At 61.3% G+C, this 25,676-nt stretch overlaps 1 protein-coding gene across 1 annotated transcript; it reads right to left on the minus strand.

The window, feature by feature from the left end:
- Positions 1 to 310: 310 nt before the first annotated feature.
- On the minus strand, positions 311 to 25,676 carry QPCTL (glutaminyl-peptide cyclotransferase like; the record flags this gene model as incomplete). The annotated part of the gene is made up of 6 exons (XM_080364489.1): positions 311 to 456; positions 4,951 to 5,067; positions 8,339 to 8,438; positions 15,031 to 15,177; positions 21,961 to 22,290; positions 25,545 to 25,676. Coding segments are annotated over 6 exons (972 nt in total), but the record flags the coding sequence as incomplete, so codon positions are not given.

Raw genomic sequence — 25,676 nt, forward strand, 5'->3', positions numbered from 1 at the left:
ACACAGTGACAGGATGATAGGGTGTCACGGTGACACAGTGTCATGGTGACACAGTGACACAGTGACAGGGTGTCACGGTGACACGGTGACACTCACAGGGCCAGGAACTCATCCAGGAACACCAGCAGCACCGGGTGACACAGTGACAGGATGACAGGGTGACACAGTGTCACGGTGACAGGTTGTGACGGTGACAGGGTGTCACAGGGCCAGGAACTCATCCAGGAACACCAGCAGCACCCAGTGTCACAGTGACAGGATGATAGGGTGACACAGTGTCACGGTGACAGGTTGTGACGGTGACAGGGTGTCACAGGTCCAGGAACTCATCCAGGAACACCAGCAGCACGCGCGCCAGGTCGCGCACGGTGGGCGGGTGCAGGTTGTCCTCGGTGTCACCCGGCGTGTGCCACACGCGCGGGAACGGCAGCGGGATCACGTGCAGCACCGGGACCCCTGGGGACAACGGGGACAATCGCAACGACACCCCGGACACCGCGCGGGGACATTGGGGACAATCGTAACAACACCCTGGACACCGCGCGGGGACATTGGGGACAATCGTAACAACACCCCGGACACCGCGCGGGGACATTGGGGACAATCGCTACAACACCCGAAACATGGGGCTTGGGGACATTGGGGACAATAGCGACAACACCCCAGACATGCGGGTTGGGGACATTGGGGACAATAGTGACAACACCCAAAACATGGGGCTTGGGGACATTGGGGACAATAGTGACAACACCCAAAACATGGGACTTGGGGACATTGGGGACAATAGCGACAACAGCCCAGACATGTGGGTTGGGGACATTGGGGACAATAGCGACAACACCCGAAACATGGGACTTGGGGACATTGGGGACAATAGTGACAACACCCTGGACATGTGGGTTGGGGACATTGGGGACAATAGTGACAACAGCCCAGACATGCGGATTGGGGACATTGGGGACAATAGCGACAACACCCGAAACATGTGGGTTGGGGACATTGGGGACAATAGTGACAACAGCTCGGACATGTGGGTTGGGGACATTGGAGACAATCAGAGGGACCCCAACATGCACCCTGGGGACATTGGGGACACTGGGGACAACCCAGACACGCAGCTTGGGGACATTGGGGACAATGAATGGGACACAAACACGCAGCTTGGGGACATTGGGGACAATGAGAGGGACCCCAACGTGCAGCTTGGGGACATTGGGGACAACACACAGGTAGCAGGACACACAGCGTTGGGACATTGGGGACAATGTGAGGACCCCAACCTGCAGTGTGGGGACATTGGGACATGGGGACATTGGGGCCACTGGGGACATTGGGGACAATGGGGGACATGGGGGGATATGGGGGACGTGGGGACGGGGGGACATTGGGGACATGGGGACATGGGGCCATTTGGGAGATGGGGCCATGGGGACAATAGGGACATTGGGACATGGGGACATTGGGACAATGGGGACATGGGGATGTTGGGACATGGGGACATTGGGGACATTGGGACATGGGGCCATTGGGACTATTGGAAAGATGAGGCCATTGAGGACATTGGGCCATGGGGACATGGGGACATTGGGGACATGGGGAAATGGGGACATGAGGACATGGGGACATTGGGCCATTGGGACATGGGGACATGGGGATATGGGGACATTGGGGCCATTGGGGACATGGGGACATTGGGACAATGGGGACATGGGGACATTGGGCCATGGGGACATTGGACATGGGGACAATGGGGACATTGGGGACATTGGGACATTAGGCCATTGAGGACATTGGGCCATGGGGACGTTTGGGACATTGGGGACATTGGGCCATGGGGACATGGGGACATTGGGACATTGGACATGGGGCCATTGGGACATGGGGCCATTGGGGACAATGGGGACATTGGGCCATGGGGCCACTGGGCCATTGGGACATTGGACATGGGGACATTGGACATTGGGCCATGGGGACATGGGGACACTGGGACAATGGGGACATGGGGACATTGGGGACATGGGGACATGGGGACAATGGGGACATGGGGACATTGGGGGCCATGGGAACATTGGGGGACATGGGGACACTGGGCCATTGGGCCATTGGACATGGGGACACTGGGACATGGAGCCATTGGGACATGGGGCCATTGGGACAATGGGGACATGGGGACATTGGGACATGGGGACATTGGACATGGGGACATTGGGACATTGGGCCATGGGGCCATTGGGGCTATTGGGAAGATGGGGCCATTGGGGACATGGGGACATGGGGTGATGGGGACAATGGGGCCATTGGGACATTGGGGACATGGGGCCATTGGCCATGGGAACATTGGGGGACATGGGGCCACTGGGCCATTGGGACATTAGAGATGGGGCCATTGGGACATTGGGCCATGGGGACATTGGGACAATGGGGACATTGGGCCATGGGGACATTGGGAACATTGCGGGACATGGGCCACTGGGCCATTGGGACATTGGACATGGGGACAATGGGGACATTGGGCCATGGGGACATTGGGACAATGGGACATTGGGACATGGGGACATGGGGACATGGGGACATGGGGACATGGGGACATTTGGGACAATGGGGCCATGGGGCCATTGGGGGATGGGGACATGGGGGATGGGGACATGGGGACATTGGGGGATGGGGACATGGGGCTATGGGGACATGGGGACATTGGGACATGGGGACATGGGGACAGGGGGACATTGGGGCCATGGGGCTACGGGGACATGGGGCCATTGGGGACATGGGGACATTGGGACAATGGGGACATGGGGACACTGGGGACATGGGGACAATGGGGCCATGGGGACATTGGACATGGGGACAATGGGAACATTGGGCCATTGGACATTGGGCCATGGGGACATTGGGGACAATGAGGACATGGGGACATTGGGACATTGGGCCATTGGGACATTGGGGCCATGGGGACATTGGGAACATTGGGGGACATGGGGCCACTGGGCCATTGGGACATTGGACATGGGGACATTGGGACAATGGGGACATGGGGCCATTTGGGAGATGGGGCCATGGGGACAATAGGGACATTGGGACATGGGGACATTGGGCCATTGGGGCCATGGGGCCATGGGGACATTGGGGGACATGGGGCCAATGGGCCATTGGGCCATTGGACATTGGGCCATGGGGACATTGGGGACAGTGGGGACATGGGGACACTGGGACATGGGGCCATTGGGACATGGGGACATTGGGACATGGGGACATTGGACATGGGGACACTGGGACATGGGGCCATTGGGGCTATTGGGAAGATGGGGCCATTGGGGACATGGGGACATGGGGACACTGGGACATGGGGCCATTGGGACATGGGGACATTGGGGGACATGGGGACATGGGGACATTGGGCCATGGGGCCATTGGGACATTTGGGACAATGGGGCCATGGGGCCATTGGGACATGGGGACATTGGGGGATGGGGACATGGGGACATTGGGGGATGGGGACATTGGGACATTGGGGACATGGGGAACATTGGGGGACATGGGGCCACTGGGCCATTGGGCCATTGGACATGGGGACATTGGGGCCATGGGGACATTGGGACATTGGGACATGGGGCCATTGGGACATGGGGCCATTGGGGCTATTGGGAAGATGGGGCCATTGGGGACATGGGGACATGGGGACACTGGGACATGGGGCCATTGGGACATGGGGATATGGGGACATTGGGGACATTGGGACACTGGGGGACATGGGGACACTGGGACATTGGGCCATGGGGACACTGGGGACATGGGGACATTGGGGCTATTGGGGCTATTGGGAAGATGGGGCCATTGGGACAATGGGGACATTGGGGCCATGGGGACATTGGGACATGGAGCCATTGGGACATGGGGACAATGGGGACATTGGGCCATGGGGCCATTGGGGACATTGGGGACATGGGGCCATGGGGACATTGGGACATGGGGACATGGGGCCATTGGGACAATGGGGACATGGGGACATTGGGGACATGGGGACAATGGGGCCATGGAGACATTGGACATGGGGACAATGGGAACATTGGGCCATTGGACATTGGGCCATGGGGACATTGGGGACAATGAGGACATGGGGACATTGGGACATTGGGCCATTGGGACATTGGGGCCATGGGGACATTGGGACATTGGGACATGGGGCCATTGGGGCTATTGGGAAGATGGGGCCATTGGGGACATGGGGACACTGGGACATGGGGCCATTGGGACATGGGGATATGGGGACATTGGGGACATTGGGACACTGGGGGACATGGGGCCATTGGGACATTGGGCCATGGGGACACTGGGGACATTGGGGCCATTAGGACATGGGGACATTGGGGACATGGGGCCATTGGGACATGGGGCCATCGGGACAATGGGGACATGGGGACATTGGGACATGGGGACATTGGGGCCATTGGGACATGGGGACACTGGGGGACATGGGGCCACTGGGACATTGGACATGGGGACATTGGGACATGGGGCCACTGGGGACATGGGGACATTGGGGCTATTGGGGCTATTGGGAAGATGGGGCCATTGGGGACATGGGGACATGGGGACATGGGGTGATGGGGACAATGGGGCCATGGGGACATGGGGCCATTGGGACAATGGGGACATGGGGCCATTGGGACATGGGGACATTGGGGCCATTGGGACATGGGGACACTGGGGGACATGGGGCCACTGGGACATTGGACATGGGGCCATTGGGACATTGGGCCATTAGGCCATTGAGGACATTGGGCCATGGGGACACTGGGGACATGGGGCCATTGGGACATGGGGACAATGGGGACATGGGGATATGGGGACATTGGGACACTGGGACATGGGGCCATTGGGACATGGGGATATGGGGACATGGGGCCATGGGGACATTGGGACATTGGGGATATGGGGCGGTGTTGTCACCTCTGCGCAGGAAGGGGACGTGATCGTCCTCCACGGCCCCTGGCGGCGGCTCCAGGCGGAACAGCGGCTGGGAGCCGGGGGGCAGCTCCAGCAGCCCCAGCGCGCGCAGCCGCCGCTCTGCACGGGGACATGGGGACATCAGTGGGGACATTGGGGACATTGGGGATATGGGGGGCGATGGGGACAGTGGGGACATGGGGACATCAGTGGGGACATTGGGACATGGGGACATCAGTGGGGACATTGGGGATATGGGGGGCGATGGGGACAGTGGGGACATGGGGACATCAGTGGGGACATTGGGACATGGGGACATGGGACATCAGTGGGGACATTGGGGGCAATGGGACAGCAGTGGGGACAGAGGGACAGAGGGACATGGGGGCAATGGGGACATCAGTGGGGACACTGGGGACATGGGGACAGGGGACAGCAGTGGGGACATTGGGGACATGAGGATAGGGGGACATGGGACATGGGGGTCAATGGGGACAGTGGGGACAGGGGACATCAGTGGGGACAGAGGGACAGGGGGACAGAGGGACATGGGGACATCAGTGGGGACATTGGGGACATCAGTGGGGACATTGGGGACATGGGGACATGGTACATCAGTGGGGACATTGGGGACATCAGTGGGGACATTGGGGACATGGGGACATGGGGACATGGGACATCAGTGGGGACATTGGGGATATGGGGGCAATGGGGACATCAGTGGGACAGGGGGACAGAGGGACATGGGGACATCAGTGGGGACAGGGGACATCAGTGGGGACATTGGGGACATCAGTGGGGACATTGGGGACAGCAGTGGGGTCATTGGGACAGGGGGACATGGGGACATGGGGACATCAGTGGGGACAGGGGGACATGGGGACATCAGTGGGGACATTGGGGATATGGGGGGCGATGGGGACATCAGTGGGACAGAGGGACAGAGGGACATGGGGGCAATGGGGACATCAGTGGGGACACTGGGGACATGGGGACAGGGGACAGCAGTGGGGACATTGGGGACATGGGGACATGGGACATCAGTGGGGACATTGGGGACATGAGGATAGGGGGACATGGGACATGGGGGTCAATGGGGACAGTGGGGACATGGGACATCAGTGGGGACAGAGGGACATGGGGACATCAGTGGGGACACTGGGGACATCAGTGGGGACATTGGGGACATGGGGACATGGGACATCAGTGGGGACATTGGGGACATCAGTGGGGACATTGGGGACATGGGACATCAGTGGGGTCATTGGGGACATGGGGACAGGGGGACATGGGACATCAGTGGGGACATTGGGGATATGGGGGCAATGGGGACATGGGGACATCAGTGGGGACAGGGGGACATGGGACAGCAGTGGGGTCATTGGGGATATGGGGGGCGATGGGGACATGGGGACAGGGGACATCAGTGGGGACAGGGGGACATGGGGACATGGGACATCAGTGGGGACATGGGGACAGCAGTGGGGACAGGGGACATCAATGGAGACAGAGGGACATGGGGACAGAGGGACATGGGACATCAGTGGGGACATGGGGACATGGGGACATCAGTGGGGACAGAGGGACATGGGACAGCAGTGGGGACAGGGACATGGGGACAGGGGGACATGGGACATCAGTGGGGACAGGGGGACATGGGGACAGGGGGACATGGGACATCAATGGGGACATGGGGATAGGGGGACATGGGGACATCAGTGGGGACAGGGGGACATGGGATATCAGTGGGGACAGGGGGACATGGGGACATCAGTGGGGACATGGGGATAGGGGGACATGGGACAGCAGTGGGGACAGGGGGATATGGGGGGTGATGGGGACATGGGGACAGAGGGACATGGGGACAGAGGGACATGGGACATCAGTGGGGACATGGGGACAGAGGGACATGGGACAGCAGTGGGGTCATTGGGGATATGGGGGGTGATGGGGACATGGGGACATGGGACATCAGTGGGGACATGGGGACATACCCTTGTCCCCCCCACCATGTCCCCCCATGTCCCCCCCATCCCCGTGTCCCCACGTCCCCCCCCGTCCCCATGTCCCCCCCATCCCCGTGTCCCATGTCCCCCCATCCCCATGTCCCCCATGTCCCCATGTTCCCCCCGTCCCCATGTCCCCCCCATCCCTGTGTCCCCATGTCCCCCCCCTCCATGTCCCCCATGTCCCCATGTCCCCCCCATCCCCATGTCCCCCCCATCCCTGTGTCCCCCCATGTCCCCCATGTCCCCATGTCCCCCCATGTCCCCCCCGTCCCCATGTCCCCACCATGTCCCCCATGTCCCCATGTCCCCCCCGTCCCCATGTCCCCACCATGTCCCCGTGTCCCCCCATCCCCATGTCCCCCCCATCCCTGTGTCCCCCCATGTCCCCATGTCCCCCCATGTCCCCCCATTCCCATGTCCCTATGTCCCCATGTCCCCCCCCATATCCCTCCCATCCCCCTGTCCCCATGTCCCCGCCATGTCCCCCCATGTCCCCATGTCCCCATGTCCCCCCCCATCCCCATGTCCCCCCATTTCCCCCCATGTCCCCATGTCCCCTATGTCCCCATTTCCCCCCATATCCCCATGTCCCCCCATGTCCCCGTGTCCCCCCCATCCCCATGTCCCCTTGTCCCCCCCATAGACCCCCATCCCTATGTCCCCATGTTCCCCCCCATCCCCATGTCCCCATGTCCCCATGTCCCTATGTCCCTCCCATCCCCATGTCCCCCCATGTCCCCCCATCCCCATGTCCCCATGTCCCCCCATGTCCCCATGTCCCCCCATGTCCCCCCTGTTCCCATGTCCCCATGTCCCCCCCATCCCCGTGTCCCCCCTGTCCCCATGTCCCCCCCATATCCCCCCCATCCCCATGTCCCCATTTCCCCACATGTCCCCATGTCCCTCCCATATCTCCCCATGTCCCCTCATGTCCCCATGTCCCCCCATGTCCCCCATGTTCCCGTGTCCCCCCCATCCCCATGTCCCCCCCATCCTCATGTCCCCCCCATCCCCATGTCCCCCCATGTCCCCCCATGTCCCCATGTCCCCCCCATCCCCGTGTCCCCATGTCCCCCCCATCCCCATGTCCCCCCGTCCCCTCCATGTCCCCATGTCCCCCCATGTCCCCCCGTCCCCCCCATGTCCCCATGTCCCCCCATATCCCCCCATGTCCCCCCATGTCCCCCATGTCCCCATTTCCCCCCATGTCCCTATGTCCCCCCCATGTCCCCCCCATCCCCATGTTCCCCCCCGTCCCCATGTCCCCATGTCCCCCATGTCCCCATGTCCCCCTGTCCCCCCATGTCCCCCCATGTCCCCATGTCCCCATGTCCCCATGTCCCTCCATATCCCCCCATGTCCCCGTGTCCCCGTGTTGTCACCGATGGCCACGAGGCGCAGGAACCAGCGGTGGCTCTGTGGGAAGTGGCTGTGGATGGCGGGACTGGGGGCGCCCAGCAGGTCCAGGAGCACCAGCAGGCTCTGGGGACAACAACGGGGACATGGGGACACCAACATGGACATGGGGACACCAACATGGACATGGGGACACCAGCAGGCTCTGGGGACAACAACGGGGACATGGGGACACCAACATGGACATGGGGACACCAACATGGACATGGGGACACCAACATGGCCATGGGGACACCAACATGGACATGGGGACACCAGCAGGCTCTGGGGACAACAACGGGGACATGGGGACACCAGGATGGCCATGGGGACACCAACATGGCCATGGGGACAACAACGGGGACATGGGGACAACAGGATGGACATGGGGACACCAGCAGGCTCTGGGGACAACAACGGGGACATGGGGACACCCGCCTCACCTTGGGGACACCAGCATGGACATGGGGACAACAACGTGGCCTTGGGGACAACAAGATGGACATGGGGACACCAACATGGCCATGGGGACAACAACGGGGACATGGGGACAACAGGATGGACATGGGGACACCAACATGGACATGGGGACAACAACGGGGACATGGGGACAACAGGATGGACATGGGGACACCAACATGGCCATGGGGACAACAACACGGACATGGGGACGACAGGATGGCCATGGGGACACCAACATGGCCATGGTGGCCATGGGGACAACAGGATGGACATGGGGACAACAACACGGACATGGGGACGACAGGATGGACATGGGGACACCAACATGGCCATGGGGACACCAACATGGCCATGGGGACAACAACACGGACATGGGGACGACAGGATGGCCATGGGGACACCAATGGGGACATGGGGACAACAGGCTGGCCATGGGGACACCAACACCAATGGGGACATGGGGACAACAGGCTGGCCATGGGGACACCAACATAGACATGGTGGCCATGGGGACACCAGGGTGGCCATGGGGACACCAACATGGCCATTGGGACATCAATGTGGCCATAGGGACACCAACATGGCCATGGGGACAACAGGATGGACATGGGGACAACAGCATGGCCTTGGGGACACCAACATGGCCATGGGGACACCAGGACGGACATGGGGACACCAACATGGCCATGGGGACACCAGGACGGCCATGGGGACACCAGGACGGCCATGGGGACATCAGCATGGCCATGGGGACACCAGTGTCACCTTGGGGACACCAACATGGCCATGGGGACATCAGTGTGGACATGGGGACAACAACATGGTCTTGGGGACAACAGGATGGACATGGTGGCCATGGGGACACCAGGGTGGCCATGTGGTCAATAGAATGGCCATGGGGACAACAGGATGGACATGGTGGCCATGGGGACACCAACATGGCCATGGGGACAACAGGATGGCCATGGGGACACCAACATGGCCATGGGGATAACAGGATGGCCATGGGGACAACAACACGGACATGGTGGACATGGGGACACCAACATGGCCATGGGGACAACAGGATGGCCATGGGGACACCAATGTGGCCATGGGGACACCAACATGGCCATGGGGACAACAGGACGGACATGGGGACATCAACATGGCCTTGGGGACACCAACATGGACATGGGGACAACAACATGGACATGGTGGCCATGGGGACATCAGTGTGGACGTGGGGACACCAACATGGCCATGGGGACAACAGGATAGACATGGGGACACCAACATGGCCATGGGGATGACAGGATGGCCATGGGGCCACCAGGGTGGCCATGGGGACACCAGGACGGACATGAGGACCACAGGATGGCCATGGGGACACCAACAGGGACATAGTGGCCATGGGGCCATCAGTGTGGCCATGGGGACACCAACATGGCCTTGGGGACAACAGGATGGACATGGGGACACCAACATGGCCATGGGGACACAAACATGGACATGGGGACACAAACATGGACATGGGGATGACAGGACGGACATGGGGACACCAGGACGGACATGGGGACACCAACATGGACATGGTGGCCATGGGGACATCAGTGTGGCCATGGGGACATCAGTGTGGCCATGGGGACAACAGGGTGGACATGGGGACACCAACATGGACATGGTGGCCATGGGGACATCAGTGTGGCCATGGGGACACCAACATGGCCATGGTGGCCATGGGGACACCAACATGGCCTTGGGGACCACAGGATGGCCATTGGGACACCAACATGGCCTTGGGGACAACAGGACAGACATGGGGACACCAACATGGACATGGGGACACTAGGACGGACATGGGGACACCAGGACGGACATGGGGACAACAGGATGGACATGGGGACAACAGGATGGCCATGGGGACATCAGTGTGGCCATGGGGACACCAACATGGCCTTGGGGACAACAGGACGGCCATGGGGACACCAGGATGGACATGAGGACACCAACATGGCCATGGGGACACCAGGATGGCCATGGGGACAACAGGATGGCCTTGGGGACACCAACATGGCCTTGGGGACACCAATAGGGACATGGGGACAACAACAGGGACATGGGTACAACAGGATGGCCATGGGGACAACAGGATAGACATGGGGACATGGAGGTGGCCTTGGGGACACCAGCATGGACATGGGGACATCGGGGTGGCCTTGGGGACATGGGGGTGGCCATGGGGACAACAGGATGGCCATGGGGACAACAGGATGGCCATGGTGGCCATGGGGACATCAGTGTGGACATGGGGACACCAACATGGCCTTGGGGACACCAACATGGACATGGGGACAACAACATGGACATGGTGGCCATGGGGACACCAGGGTGGCCATAGGGACAACAGGCTGGCCATGGGGACAACAGGCTGGCCATGGGGACACCAACATGGCCATGGGGACACCAACATGGCCATGGGGACAACAACACGGACATGGTGGACATGGGGACACCAACATGGCCATGGGGACACCAGGATGGCCATGGGGACAACAGGATGGCCTTGGGGACAACAGGATGGCCTTGGGGACACCAACATGGCCATGGGGACACCAGGACGGCCATGGGGACACCAACATGGCCATGGGGACACCAGGATGGCCATGGGGACACCAGGATGGACATGGTGGCCATGGGGACAACAGGACGGACATGGGGACACCAACATGGCCATGGGGACACCAACATGGCCTTGGGGACACCAACATGGCCATGGGGACATCAATATGGACATGGTGACCATGGGGACATGGTGGTGGCCATAGGGATGACAGGATGGCCATGGGGACACCAACATGGCCATGGGGATGACAGGATGGCCATGGGGACCACAGGATGGCCATGGGGACAACAGGATGGACATGGGGACAACAGGATGGACATGGTGGCCATGGGGACACCAACATGGCCATGAGGACACCAACATGGCCATGGGGACAACAGGACGGACATGGTGACACCAGGATGGACATGGGGACACCAACATGGACATGGTGGCCATGGGGTCATGGGGGTGGCCATGGGGACATGGGGGTGGCCATGGGGACAACAGGATAGACATGGGGACACCAACATGGGCATAGGGACAACAGGACGGACATGGGGACACCAGGCTGGCCATGGGGACCACAGGATGGCCATGGGGACACCAACATGGCCATTAGGACACCATCACAGACATGATGGACATAGGGACACCAACATGGCCATGGGGCCACCAGGGTGGCCATGGGGCCACCAGGATGAACATGGGGACACCAGGATGAACATGGGGACACCAGGCTGGCCTTGGGGACACCAACATGGACACTGGGACATCAATGTGGCCATAGGGACACCAACATGGCCATGGGGACAACAGGACGGACATGGGGACACCAGGACGGACATGAGGACCACAGGATGGCCATGGGGACACCAACATGGACATGGTGGCCATGGGGACATCAGTGTGGCCATGGGGACACCAGGGTGGCCATGGGGACACCAGGGTGGCCATGGGGACACCAACATGGACATGGTGGCCATGAGGACATGGTGGTGGCCATGGGGACACCAACATGGCCATTGGGACATCAATGTGGCCATAGGGACACCAACATGGCCATGAGGACACCAGTGTGACCTTGGGGACATCAAGATGGCCATGGGGACAACAGGACGGACATGGGGACACCAGTGTGACCTTGGGGACATCAAGATGGCCATGGGGACACCAACATGGCCATGGTGGCCATGGGGACATCAGTGTGGCCATGGGGACCACAGGATGGCCATTGGGACACCAACATGGCCTTGGGGACAACAGGACGGACATGAGGACAACAGGATAGACATGGGGACACCAACATGGACATAGGGACAACAGGACGGACATGGGGACACCAACATGGCCATGGGGACACCAGGACAGCCATGGGGACACCAGGACAGCCATGGGGACACCAACATGGCCATGGTGGCTATGGGGACACCAACATGGCCTTGGGGACAACAGGATAGACATGGGGACACCAACATGGCCATGGGGACACCAGGACAGACATGGGGACACCAGGATGCCCATGGGGACCCCAACATGGCCTTGGGGACACCAACATGGCCTTGGGGACACCAACATGGACATGGGGACACCAACATGGCCATGGGGACACCAGGGTGGCCATGGGGACATCAGCATGGCTATAGGGACACCAACATGGCCATGGGGACACCAGGACAGACATGGGGACACCAACATGGACATGGTGGCCATGGGGACAACAGGACGGACATGGGGACACCAACATGGCCATGGGGACACCAACATGGCCATGGGGACACCAACATGGCCATGGTGGCCATGGGGACAACAGGACGGACATGGGGACACCAACATGGCCATGGGGACACCAACAGGGACATGGGGACACCAACAGGGACATGGGGACAATAGGATGGACATGGGGACAATAGGATGGACATGGGGACACCAACATGGACATAGGGACAACAGGACGGACATGGGGACACCAACATGGCCATGGGGACACCAGGACGGCCATGGGGACACCAGGACGGCCATGGGGACAACAGGACGGCCATGGGGACAACAGGATGGACATGGGGACAACAGGATGGCCATGGGGACACCAACATGGCCATGGGCACATCAGCATGGCCATGGGGACAACAGGACGGACATGGGGACACCAGTGTGACCTTGGGGACATCAAGATGGCCATGGGGACACCAACATGGCCATGGGGACAACAGGATAGACATGGTGGCCATGGGGACAACAGGCTGGCCATGGGGACACCAACATGGCCATGGGGACACCAGGACAGCCATGGGGACACCAACATGGACATGGGGACACCAGGACAGCCATGGGGACACCAGGACAGCCATGGGGACACCACGATGGACATGGTGGCCATAGGAACACCAGGCTGGCCATGGGGACACCAGGATGGACATGGGGACACCAGTCTGGCCATGGGGACAACAGGATGCCCATGGGGACCCCAACATGGCCTTGGGGACACCAACATGGACATGGGGACACCAACATGGACATGGGGATGACAGGATGGCCATGGGGACATCAGCATGGCTATAGGGACACCAACATGGCCATGGGGACACCAACATGGCCATGGGGACACCAACATGGCCTTGGGGACAACAGGACAGACATGGGGACAACAGGACAGACATGGGGACAACAGGATGGACATGGGGACACCAGCATGGCCATGGTGGCCATGGGGACACCAACAGGGACATGGGGACACCAACATGGCCATGGGGACACCAGGACAGACATGGGGACACCAACATGGACATGGTGGCCATGGGGACAACAGGACGGACATGGGGACACCAACATGGCCATGGGGACACCAACAGGGACATGGGGACACCAACAGGGACATGGGGACAATAGGATGGACATGGGGACAATAGGATGGACATGGGGACACCAACATGGACATAGGGACAACAGGACGGACATGGGGACACCAACATGGCCATGGGGACACCAGGACGGCCATGGGGACACCAGGACGGCCATGGGGACAACAGGACGGCCATGGGGACGACAGGACGGACATGGGGACACCAGTGTGACCTTGGGGACATCAAGATGGCCATGGGGACAACAGGATAGACATGGTGGCCATGGGGACAACAGGCTGGCCATGGGGACACCAACATGGCCTTGGGGACAACAGGACAGACATGGGGACACCAGGACGGACATGGGGACACCAGGACGGACATGGGGACACCAGGACAGACATGGGGACATGGGGGTGGCCATGGGGACACCAGGACGGACAGGGGGACACCAGGATGGCCATGGGGACACCAACATGGACATGGTGGCCATGGGGACATCAGTGTGGCCATGGGGACACCAACATGGCCTTGGGGACACCAGGACGGACATGGGGACACCAGGACAGACAAGGGGACACCAACATGGCCATGGGGACATCAGTGTGACCTTGGGAACATCAAGATGGCCATGGGGACACCAACATGGCCATGGGGACACCAACATGGACATGGTGGCCATGGGGACATGGGGGTGGCCATGGGGACACCAGGGTGGACATGGGGACACCAGGACGGACACGGGGACACCAGGACGGACATGGGGCCCCCCCGTGGCCCCGTGACGCACGATGGCGCTGAGCTGCGTGCCGGATCCGTGCGGCGTGGCCGCCATGTGCCGCGCCAGGTGCCGCGCGCCGTACAGAGAGTCCGCGGCGCTCCAGGCGCCAAACGCCTCCTCCCCGTCCAGGAACAGCAGCTGCAGCGTCACCCGCGCCTGGGGACACCAAACCAGGGGACACCAGTCAGGGGGACCGGAAACTGGGGACACCGGGTGCCAGGGGGACCCGAAAAATGGGGACACCGGGTGGCAGGGGGCGGGAAATGGGGACAGGAAATCAGGGGGACAGGAAATCAGGGGATGGGAAATGGGGGGACAGGAAATCAGGGGGACAGGAAATCAGAGGATGGGAAATGGGGGGACAGGAAATCAGGGGGACAGGAAATCAGGGGGACAGGAAATCAGAGGATGGGAAATGGGGGGACAGGAAATCAGGGGGACAGGAAATCAGGGGGACAGGAAATCAGGGGACACCAGAGATCATGGGGTGGGAAATCAGGGGACACCAGAGATAAATCAGGGGGACGGGAAAGGAGGGGACACCAGGTGTCAGGGGGCAGGAAAGGAGGGGACACCGGGTGTCAGGGGGCGGGAAAGGAGGGGACACCGGGTGTCAGGGGGCGGGAAATGGGGACAGGAAATCAGGGGGACAGGAAAGGAGGGGACACCAGTCAGGGGGACCCGAAAACTGGGGACACTGGAGATAGATCAGGGGGACAGAAAAGGAGGGGACACTGGAGATAGATCAGGGGGATGGGAAAGGAGGGGACACCAGAGATCAGGGGGAAGGGAAATCAGGGGACACCAGATGTCAGGGGAAGGAAAATAGGGACAGGAAATCAGGGGGACAGGAAAGGAGGGGACACCAGTCAGAGGGACCTGAAAACTGGGGACACCGGATGTCAGGGGATGGGAAAGGAGGGGACACCGGAGATAGATCAGGGGGACAGGAAAGGAGGGGACACTGGAGATCAGGGGGACAGGAAATCAGGGGACACCAGACATCAGGATGCGGGAACCAGGGACACCGGATGTCAGGGGGACAGGAAAGGAGGGGACACCAGATGTCAGGGGGCAGGAAATGGGGGGACAGGAGATCAGGAGGACAGGAAATGGGGGCACAGGAAATCAGGGGGACAGGAAATCAGGGGATGGGAAATGGGGGGACAGGAAATCAGGGGGATAGGAAATCAGGGGGACAGGAAATCAGGGGATGGGAAATGGGGGAACAGGAAATCAGGGGGACAGGAAATAGGGACATGAAATCAGGGGATGGGAAATAGGGGGACAGGAAATCAGGGGATGGGAAATGGAGGGACAGGAAATCAGGGGGACAGGAAATAGGGACAGGAAATCAGGGGATGGGAAATGGGGGGACAGGAAATCAGGGGATGGGAAATGGGGGGACAGGAAATCAGGGGGACAGGAAATCAGGGGATGGGAAATGGGGGGACAGGAAATCAGGGGGACAGGTAATAGGGACAGGAAATCAGGGGATGGGAAATGGGGGGACAGGAAATCAGGGGGACAGGAAATCAGGGGGACAGGAAATCAGGGGACACCAGAGATCATGGGGTGGGAAATCAGGGGACACCGGAGATAAATCAGGGGGACAGGAAAGGAGGGGACACTGGAGATCAGGGGGACAGGAAATCAGGGGACACCAGACATCAGGATGCGGGAACCAGGGACACCGGATGTCAGGGGGACAGGAAAGGAGGGGACACCAGATGTCAGGGGGCAGGAAATGGGGGGACAGGAGATCAGGAGGACAGGAAATGGGGGGACAGGAAATCAGGGGGACAGGAAATCAGAGGATGGGAAATGGGGGGACAGGAAATCAGGGGGACAGGAAATAGGGACAGGAAATCAGGGGATGGGAAATAGGGGGACAGGAAATCAGGGGATGGGAAATGGAGGGACAGGAAATCAGGGGGACAGGAAATCGGGACAGGAAATCTGGGGATGGGAAATGGGGGGACAGGAAATCAGGGGGACAGGAAATAGGGACAGAAAATCAGGGGATGGGAAATGGGGGAACAGGAAATCAGGGGGACAGGAAATAGGGACAGGAAATCAGGGGATGGGAAATGGGGGGACAGGAAATCAGGGGGACAGGAAATCAGGGGGACAGGAAATCAGGGGGACAGGAAATAGGGGGACAGGAAATCAGGGGGACAGGAAATCAGGGGGACAGGAAATCAGGGGGACAGGAAATCAGGGGATGGGAAATGGGGGGGACAGGAAATCAGGGGGACAGGAAATCAGGGGACACCAGAGATCAGGGGATGGGAAATGGGGGGACAGGAAATCAGGGGGACAGGAAATAGGGACAGGAAATCAGGGGATGGGAAATGGGGGGACAGGAAATCAGGGGGACAGGAAATAGGGACAGGAAATCAGGGGATGGGAAATGGGGGGACAGGAAATCAGGGGGACAGGAAATCAGGAGACACCAGAGATCAGGGGGTGGGAAATCAGGGGACACCGGAGATAAATCAGCGGGATGGGAAAGGAGGGGACACCAGAGATCTGGGGGACAGGAAATGAGGACAGGAGATCAGGGGGACAGGAAAGGAGGGGACACCAGAGATCAGGGGGAAGGGAAATCAGGGGACACCGCGTGTCAGGGGGACCCGAAACCGGGGACACCAGAGAGAAATCAGGGGACAGGAAAGGAGGGGACACCAGACATCAGGATGTGGGAACCAGGGACACCGGATGTCAGGGGGACAGGAAAGGAGGGGACACCAGATGTCAGGGGGCAGGAAATGGGGGGACAGGAGATCAGGGGATGGGAAATGGGGGAACAGGAAATCAGGGGGACAGGAAATCAGGGGATGGGAAATGGGGGGACAGGAAATCAGGGGGACAGGAAATCAGGGGATGGGAAATGGGGGGACAGGAAATCAGGGGGACAGGAAATAGGGACAGGAAATCAGGGGATGGGAAATGGGGGGGACAGGAAATCAGGGGGACAGGAAATCAGGGGACACCAGAGATCAGGGGGTGGGAAATCAGGGGACATCGGAGATAAATCAGGGGGACAGGAAAGGAGGGGACACCGGAGATCAGGGGGACGGGAAATCAGGGGACACCAGAGATAAATCAGGGGGACGGGAAAGGAGGGGACACCGGGTGTCAGGGGGACCCGAAAGGAGGGGACACCAGGTGTCAGGGGGCAGGAAAGGAGGGGACACCGGGTGTCAGGGGGCGGGAAATGGGGACAGGAAATCAGGGGGACAGGAAAGGAGGGGACACCAGTCAGGGGGACCCGAAAACTGGGGACACTGGAGATAGATCAGGGGGACAGAAAAGGAGGGGACACTGGAGATAGATCAGGGGGATGGGAAAGGAGGGGACACCAGAGATCAGGGGGAAGGGAAATCAGGGGACACCAGATGTCAGGGGAAGGAAAATAGGGACAGGAAATCAGGGGGACAGGAAAGGAGGGGACACCAGTCAGAGGGACCTGAAAACTGGGGACACCGGATGTCAGGGGATGGGAAAGGAGGGGACACCGGAGATAGATCAGGGGGACAGGAAAGGAGGGGACACTGGAGATCAGGGGGACCCGAAAGGAGGGGACACCAGACATCAGGATGCGGGAACCAGGGACACCGGATGTCAGGGGGACAGGAAAGGAGGGGACACTAGATGTCAGGGGGCAGGAAATGGGGGGACAGGAGATCAGGGGGACAGGAAATGGGGGGACAGGAAATCAGGGGGACAGGAAATCAGGGGATGGGAAATGGGGGGACAGGAAATCAGGGGGACAGGAAATAGGGACAGGAAATCAGGGGATGGGAAATGGGGGGACAGGAAATCAGGGGGACAGGAAATCAGAGGATGGGAAATGGGGGGACAGGAAATCAGGGGGACAGGAAATAGGGACAGGAAATCAGGGGATGGGAAATGGGGGGACAGGAAATCAGGGGGACAGGAAATGGGGACAGGAAATCAGGGGGACAGGAAATGGGGACAGGAAATCAGGGGATGGGAAATGGGGGGACAGGAAATCAGGGGATGGGAAATGGGGGGACAGGAAATCAGGGGGACAGGAAATCAGGGGATGGGAAATGGGGGGACAGGAAATCAGGGGGACAGGAAATAGGGACAGGAAATCAGGGGATGGGAAATGGGGGGACAGGAAATCAGGGGGACAGGAAATGGGGACAGGAAATCAGGGGGACAGGAAATGGGGACAGGAAATCAGGGGATGGGAAATGGGGGGACAGGAAATCAGAGGATGGGAAATGGGGAGACAGGAAATCAGGGGGACAGGAAATCAGGGGATGGGAAATGGGGGGACAGGAAATCAGGGGGACAGGAAATCAGGGGGACAGGAAATCTGGGGACACCAGATATCAGGGACCCAGGCGTCCGGGGGGTGTCACCCACATGTCAAGAAGGGACCCAGGCGTCCGGGGGGAACCAAACATCCAGGAGGGACCCAGGCGTCCGGGAGAGAGTGTCACTCATGTATCAAGGAAGGACCCAGGCGTCCGGGGGGGGTGTCACCCACATATCAAGAAGGGACCCAGGCGTCCGGGGGGGAACCCATGTGTCCAGTAGGGGCCCAAACATGCAGGAGGGACCCAGGCGTCCGGGTTGGGACCCAAACATCAAGGAGGGACCCAGGCGTCCGGGGGTGGACCCAGGCATTCAAGAGGGACCCAGGCGTCCGGGGGGGGTTGTCACCCACATATCCAGGAGGGACCCAGGCGTCCGGGGGGACCCAAACATCCAAGAGGGACCCAGGCGTCCGAGGGGGACCCAAACATCCAAGTTGGGACCCAAACATCCAGGGGACACCCATGTGTCAAGGAGGGACCCAGGCGTCCGGGGTGGGGAAACCAAACATCCAGGAGGGACCCAGGTGTCAAGAAGGGACCCAGGCGTCCGGGGGTGGGACCCAGGCGTCCGGGGGGGGTGTCACCCACATATCAAGGAGGGACCCAGGTGTCCAGGTAGGGGTTGGACCCACATATCAAGAAGGGACCCAGGCGTCCGGGGCTGGGAACCAAACATCCATGAGGGACCCAGGCGTCCGGGGGTGGACCCAGGCATTCAAGAGGGACCCAGGCGTCCGGGGGGGGTTGTCACCCACATATCAAGAAGGGACCCAGGCGTCCGGGGGGGGTTGTCACCCACATATCAAGAAGGGACCCAGGCATCCGGGGTGTCACCCACATATCCAGGAGGGACCCAGGCATCCGGGGTTGGGACCCAGGCGTCCGGGGGGTTGGACCCACATATCAAGAAGGGACCCAGGCGTCCGGGGGGGGAACCAAACATCAGGGGGACCCACATGTCCAGGAGGGACCCAGGCATCCGGGAGAGGGTGTCACTCATGTATCAAGGAGGGACCCAGGCGTCCGGGGGGTATCACCCACATATCAAGAAGGGACCCAGGCGTCCGGGTGAGGGTTGGAGCCACATATCCAGAAGGGACCCAGGCGTCCGGGGTGTCACCCACATATCCAGAAGGGACCCAGGCGTCCGGGGGGGACCCAAACATCCAAGTTGGGACCCAAACATCCAGGGGACACCCATGTGTCAAGGAGGGACCCAGGCGTCCGGGGTGGGGAAACCAAACATCCAGGAGGGACCCAGGTGTCAAGAAGGGACCCAGGCGTCCGAGGGTGGGACCCAGGCGTCCGGGGGGGGTGTCACCCACATATCAAGGAGGGACCCAGGTGTCCAGGTAGGGGTTGGACCCACATATCAAGAAGGGACCCAGGCGTCCGGGGCTGGGAACCAAACATCCATGAGGGACCCAGGCGTCCGGGGGTGGACCCAGGCATTCAAGAGGGACCCAGGCATCCGGGCTGGGGGGTGTCACCCACATATCAAGAAGGGACCCAGGCATCCGGGGTGTCACCCACATATCCAGGAGGGACCCAGGCGTCCGGGGTTGGGACCCAAACATCCAAGAGGGACCCAGGCGTCCGGGGTGGGGATGTCACCCACATATCCAGAAGGGACCCAGGCATCCGGGCTGGGGGGTGTCACCCACATATCCAGGAGGGACCCAGGCATCCGGGGTTGGGACCCAGGCGTCCGGGGGGTTGGACCCACATATCAAGAAGGGACCCAGGCGTCCGGGAGGGGGTGTCACCCACATATCAAGAAGGGACCCAGGCGTTCGGGGGGGAACCAAACATCCAGGAGGGACCCAGGCGTCCTGAGTTGGGACCCAGGTGTCCGGGGGTGGACCCAGGCATCCGGGGGGGGTGTCACCCACATATCAAGAAGGGACCCAGGCATCCGGGCTGGGGGGTGTCACCCACATATCAAAAAGGGACCCAGGCATCCGGGGTGTCACCCACATATCCAGGAGGGACCCAGGCGTCCGGGGCGGGGATGTCACCCACATATCCAGAAGGGACCCAGGCATCCGGGCTGGGGGGTGTCACCCACATATCCAGAAGGGACCCAGGCGTCCGGGGGGGGAACCAAACATCCAGGTGACACCCATGTGTCAAGGAGGGACCCAGGCGTCCGGGGTTGGGACCCAGGCGTCCGGGGGAGATGTCACCCACATATCCAGGAGGGACCCAGGCGTCCGGGGTTGGGACCCAGGCGTCCGGGGGAGATGTCACCCACATATCCAGGAGGGACCCAGGCGTCCGGGGTTGGGAACCAGGTATCCAGGGAAGGGTTGTCACCCACATATCAAGAAGGGACCCAGGCGTTCGGGGGGGAACCAAACATCCAAGAGGGACCCAGGCATCCGGGAGGGGGTGTCACCCATATATCCAGAAGGGACCCAGGCATCCGGGTGGGGGTTGGAGCCACATATCAAGAAGGGACCCAGGCGTCCGGGGCGGGGGTTCGACCCACATATCCAGAAGGGACCCAGGCATCCGGGCTGGGGGGGTGTCACCCACATATCCAGAAGGGACCCAGGCGTCCGGGGGGGGGGGTGTCACCCACCTTGTCCTTGCTGCGCCGCAGGGGCCCGTCGAGCGCCGCCGCCATTTCCAGCAGGAGCGCGCAGGGGACGGCCGAGTCGGTGGCGCCCACAAAGGGCGTCCCCCCCATTGTCATTGTCATTGTCACCCCCATTGTCCCCCCCATTGTCCCCCCCCCCGGCAGCACCTTGGTGTCGTAGTGACAGGCCATGGTCAGGCGCTGGGGGGCGCCGGGGGCCAACGTGGCCACCACGTTGGTGAAGGTCACGGGTCCCCGAGGGGTCACGGCCACAAAGGGGTCAAGTTCAAGGTGCCAAGAGGCGCCCAGAGAGCCCAGAGAGCGAAGGATGTGCTGGGGGGGGGGGGGAAAATGGGGGGTTGGTGATGGGACCCCCCCAGGGACCCCCAAATTCCATCATGGGACCCCCAAACCCTATCATGGGACCCCCCAAGGGATCCCCAGACCCCATCATGGGACCCCCAAACCCCCCCAGGGACCCCAAAGTCCATCATGGGACCCCAAACCCCATCATGGGAACCCAAAGCCCATCATGGGAACCCCTGCAGGGACCCCTAAACCCCATCATGGGACCCCCCAAGGACCCCCAAATTCCTTATGGGACTCCCCTTCCCCCAGGGACCCCAAATTCCATCATGGGACCCCAAACCCCATCATGGGATCCCCCCCTCAGGGACCCCAAATTCCATCATGGGACCCCAAACCCCATTATGGGACCCCCCTCAGAGACCCCCAAACCCCCTCAGGGACCCCCAGAGCCCCCCAGGGACCCCCAAACCCCATCATGGGACCCCCCCCAGGGACCCCAAACCCCATCATGGGAGCCCCAAATCCCATCATGGGACCCCTCCCAGGGACCCCAAACCCCATCATGGGACCCCAAACCTCATCATGGGATCCCCCCCCAGGGACCCCAAATTCCATCATGGGACCCCCAAACCCTATCATGGGACCCCCCAAGGGATCCCCAGACCCCATCATGGGACCCCCAAACCCCCCCAGGGACCCCAAAGTCCATCATGGGACCCCAAACCCCATCATGGGATCCCCCCCTCAGGGACCCCAAATTCCATCATGGGACCCCCAAACTCCATCATGGGATCCCCCCCAAGGACCCCCAAATTCCTTATGGGACTCCCCTTCCCCCAGGGACCCCAAATTCCATCATGGGACCCCAAACCCCATCATGGGATCCCCCCCAGAGACCCCAAAGTCCAACATGGGACCCCAAACGCTATCATGGGAGCCCCCAGGGACCCCAAATTCCATCATGGGACCCCCAAACCCCATCATGGGACCCCCCCCAGGACCCCCAAACCCCATCATGGGACCCCCCCAGGGACCTCAAAGTCCAACATGGGACCCCCAAACCCCATCATGGGACATCCCCCCAGGGACCTCAAAGTCCAACATGGGACCCCCAAACCCCATTATGGAACCCCCCTCAGAGACCCCCAAACCCCCTCAGGGACCCCCAGAGCCCCCCAGGGACCCCCAAACCCCATCATGGGACCTCCACCAGGGACCCCAAAGTCCAACATGGGACCCCCAAACCCCATCATGGGACCCCCCCCAGGGACCCCAAACCCCATCATGAGACCCCCAAACCCCATCATTGGACCCCTCAGGGACCCCAAATCCCATCATGGGACATCCCCCCCCCAGGGACCCCAAAGTCCAACATGGGACCCCAAACCCCATCATGGGATCCCCCCCTAAGGGACCCCAAATTCCTTATGGGACCCCCCCCAGGGACCCCAAAGTCCATCATGGGACCCCCCCCAGGGACCCCAAATTCCATCATTGGACCCCAAACCTAATCATGGGATCCCCCCCTCAGGGACCCCAAATTCCATCATGGGACCCCAAACCCCATTATGGGACCCCCCTCAGAGACCCCCAAACCCCCTCAGGGACCCCCAGAGCCCCCCAGGGACCCCCAAACCCCATCATGGGAACCCCCCCAGGGACCCCAAAGTCCATCATGGGACCCCCAAAGCCCATCATGGGACCCCCCCAGGGACCCCCAAACCCCATCATTGGACCCCAAACCCCATCATGGGACCCCCCTCAGGGACCCCAAAGTCCATCATGGGATCCCCTCCCAGGGACCCCAAATTCCATCATGGGACCCCCAAACCCCATCATGGGACCCCCCCCAGGGACCTCCAAACACCATCATAGGACCCCCCCAAATCCCATCATGGGACCCACCCAGGGACCCCCAAATTCCTTATGGGATCCCCCCAGGGACCCCCAAATTCCATCATGGGACCCCCAAACCCCCCCAGGGACCCCAAAGTCCAACATGGGACCCCCAAACCCCATCATGGGACCCCCCCCAGGGACCCCAAAGTCCATCATGGGACCCCCAAAGCCCATCATGGGACCCCCCCAGGGACCCCCAAACCCCATCATTGGACCCCAAACCCCATCATGGGACCCCAAACCCCATCATGGGATCCCCTCAGGGACCCCCAAACCCCATCATGGGATCCCCCCCAGGGACCCCCAAACCCCCTCAGGGACCCCCAAACCCCATCATGGGACCCCAAACCCCATCATGTGACCCCCCCAGAGACCCCCAAACCCCCCTCAGGGACCCCCAAACCCCATCATTGGACCCCAAACCCCATTATGGGACCCCCCCAGAGACCCCCAAACCCCCCCATGGAACCCCCCAGGGACCCCAAACCCCATCATGGGACCCCAAACCCCATCATGGGACACCCCCCCAGGGACCCCCAAACCCCCCAGGACCCCCAAACTCCATCATGGGACCCCCCCAGGGACCCCAAAGTCCATCATGGGACCCCAAATCCCATCATGGGACCCCCCCCCAAGGGTCCCCCAAACCCCCCCATGGACCCCCCCCAGACACCCCCAAACCCCATCATGTGACCCCCCCCATGGACCCCCAAACCCCATCATGTGACCCCCCCAGAGACCCCCAAATCCCCCCATGGGACCCCCAAACCGCCCCATAGACCCCTCCAGGGACCCCCAAACCCCATCATTGGACCCCAAACCCCATCAAGTGACCCCCCCAGGGACCCCCAAACCCCCCCCAAGTGCCCCCCAAACCCCATCATTGGACCCCAAACCCCATCATGGGACCCCCCATAACCCCCCCAGACGCCCCTCAAGGAACCCCATAGACTCCCCTAAGACCCCCCAGGGACCCCCAAACCACCCCATGGACCCCCCCAGACACCCCCAAACCCCCCCAGGGACCCCCAAACCCCATCATTGGACCCCAAACCCCCGCCATGGACCCCCCCAGACACCCCCAAACCCCCCCAGGGACCCCCAAACCCCATCATTGGACCCCAAACCCCCCCCCATGAACCCCCCCAGGGACCCCCAAACCCCCCCAGGGACCCCCAAACCCCATCATTGGACCCCAAACCCCATCATGGGACCCCAAACCCTCCCCATGAGCCCCCCCAGGGACCCCCAAACCCCATCATTAGACCCCAAACCCCCCCCATGGACCCCCCCAAGGGCCTCCCAAACCCCCCCATGGCCCCGCCCCCAAACCCCATCACGTGACCCCCCAGCCCCTCCCCCCAAGTGACGTCACTCACCTGGCGCGCGGCGCGGCTGCCCGCCCCCCCCGGCACGCGCTCGTGCAGCAGGGGGCGCAGGAACCGGCCCCACAGCCGGGGGGGGTCCAGCCGCCCCACGAGCTCCCGCAGGGAGGGGGCGGAGCGGGGGGG

This window comes from Nesoenas mayeri (genome assembly GCF_963082525.1).
Source record: "Nesoenas mayeri genome assembly, contig: SCAFFOLD_172, whole genome shotgun sequence".
Lineage (NCBI taxonomy): Eukaryota > Metazoa > Chordata > Aves > Columbiformes > Columbidae > Nesoenas > Nesoenas mayeri.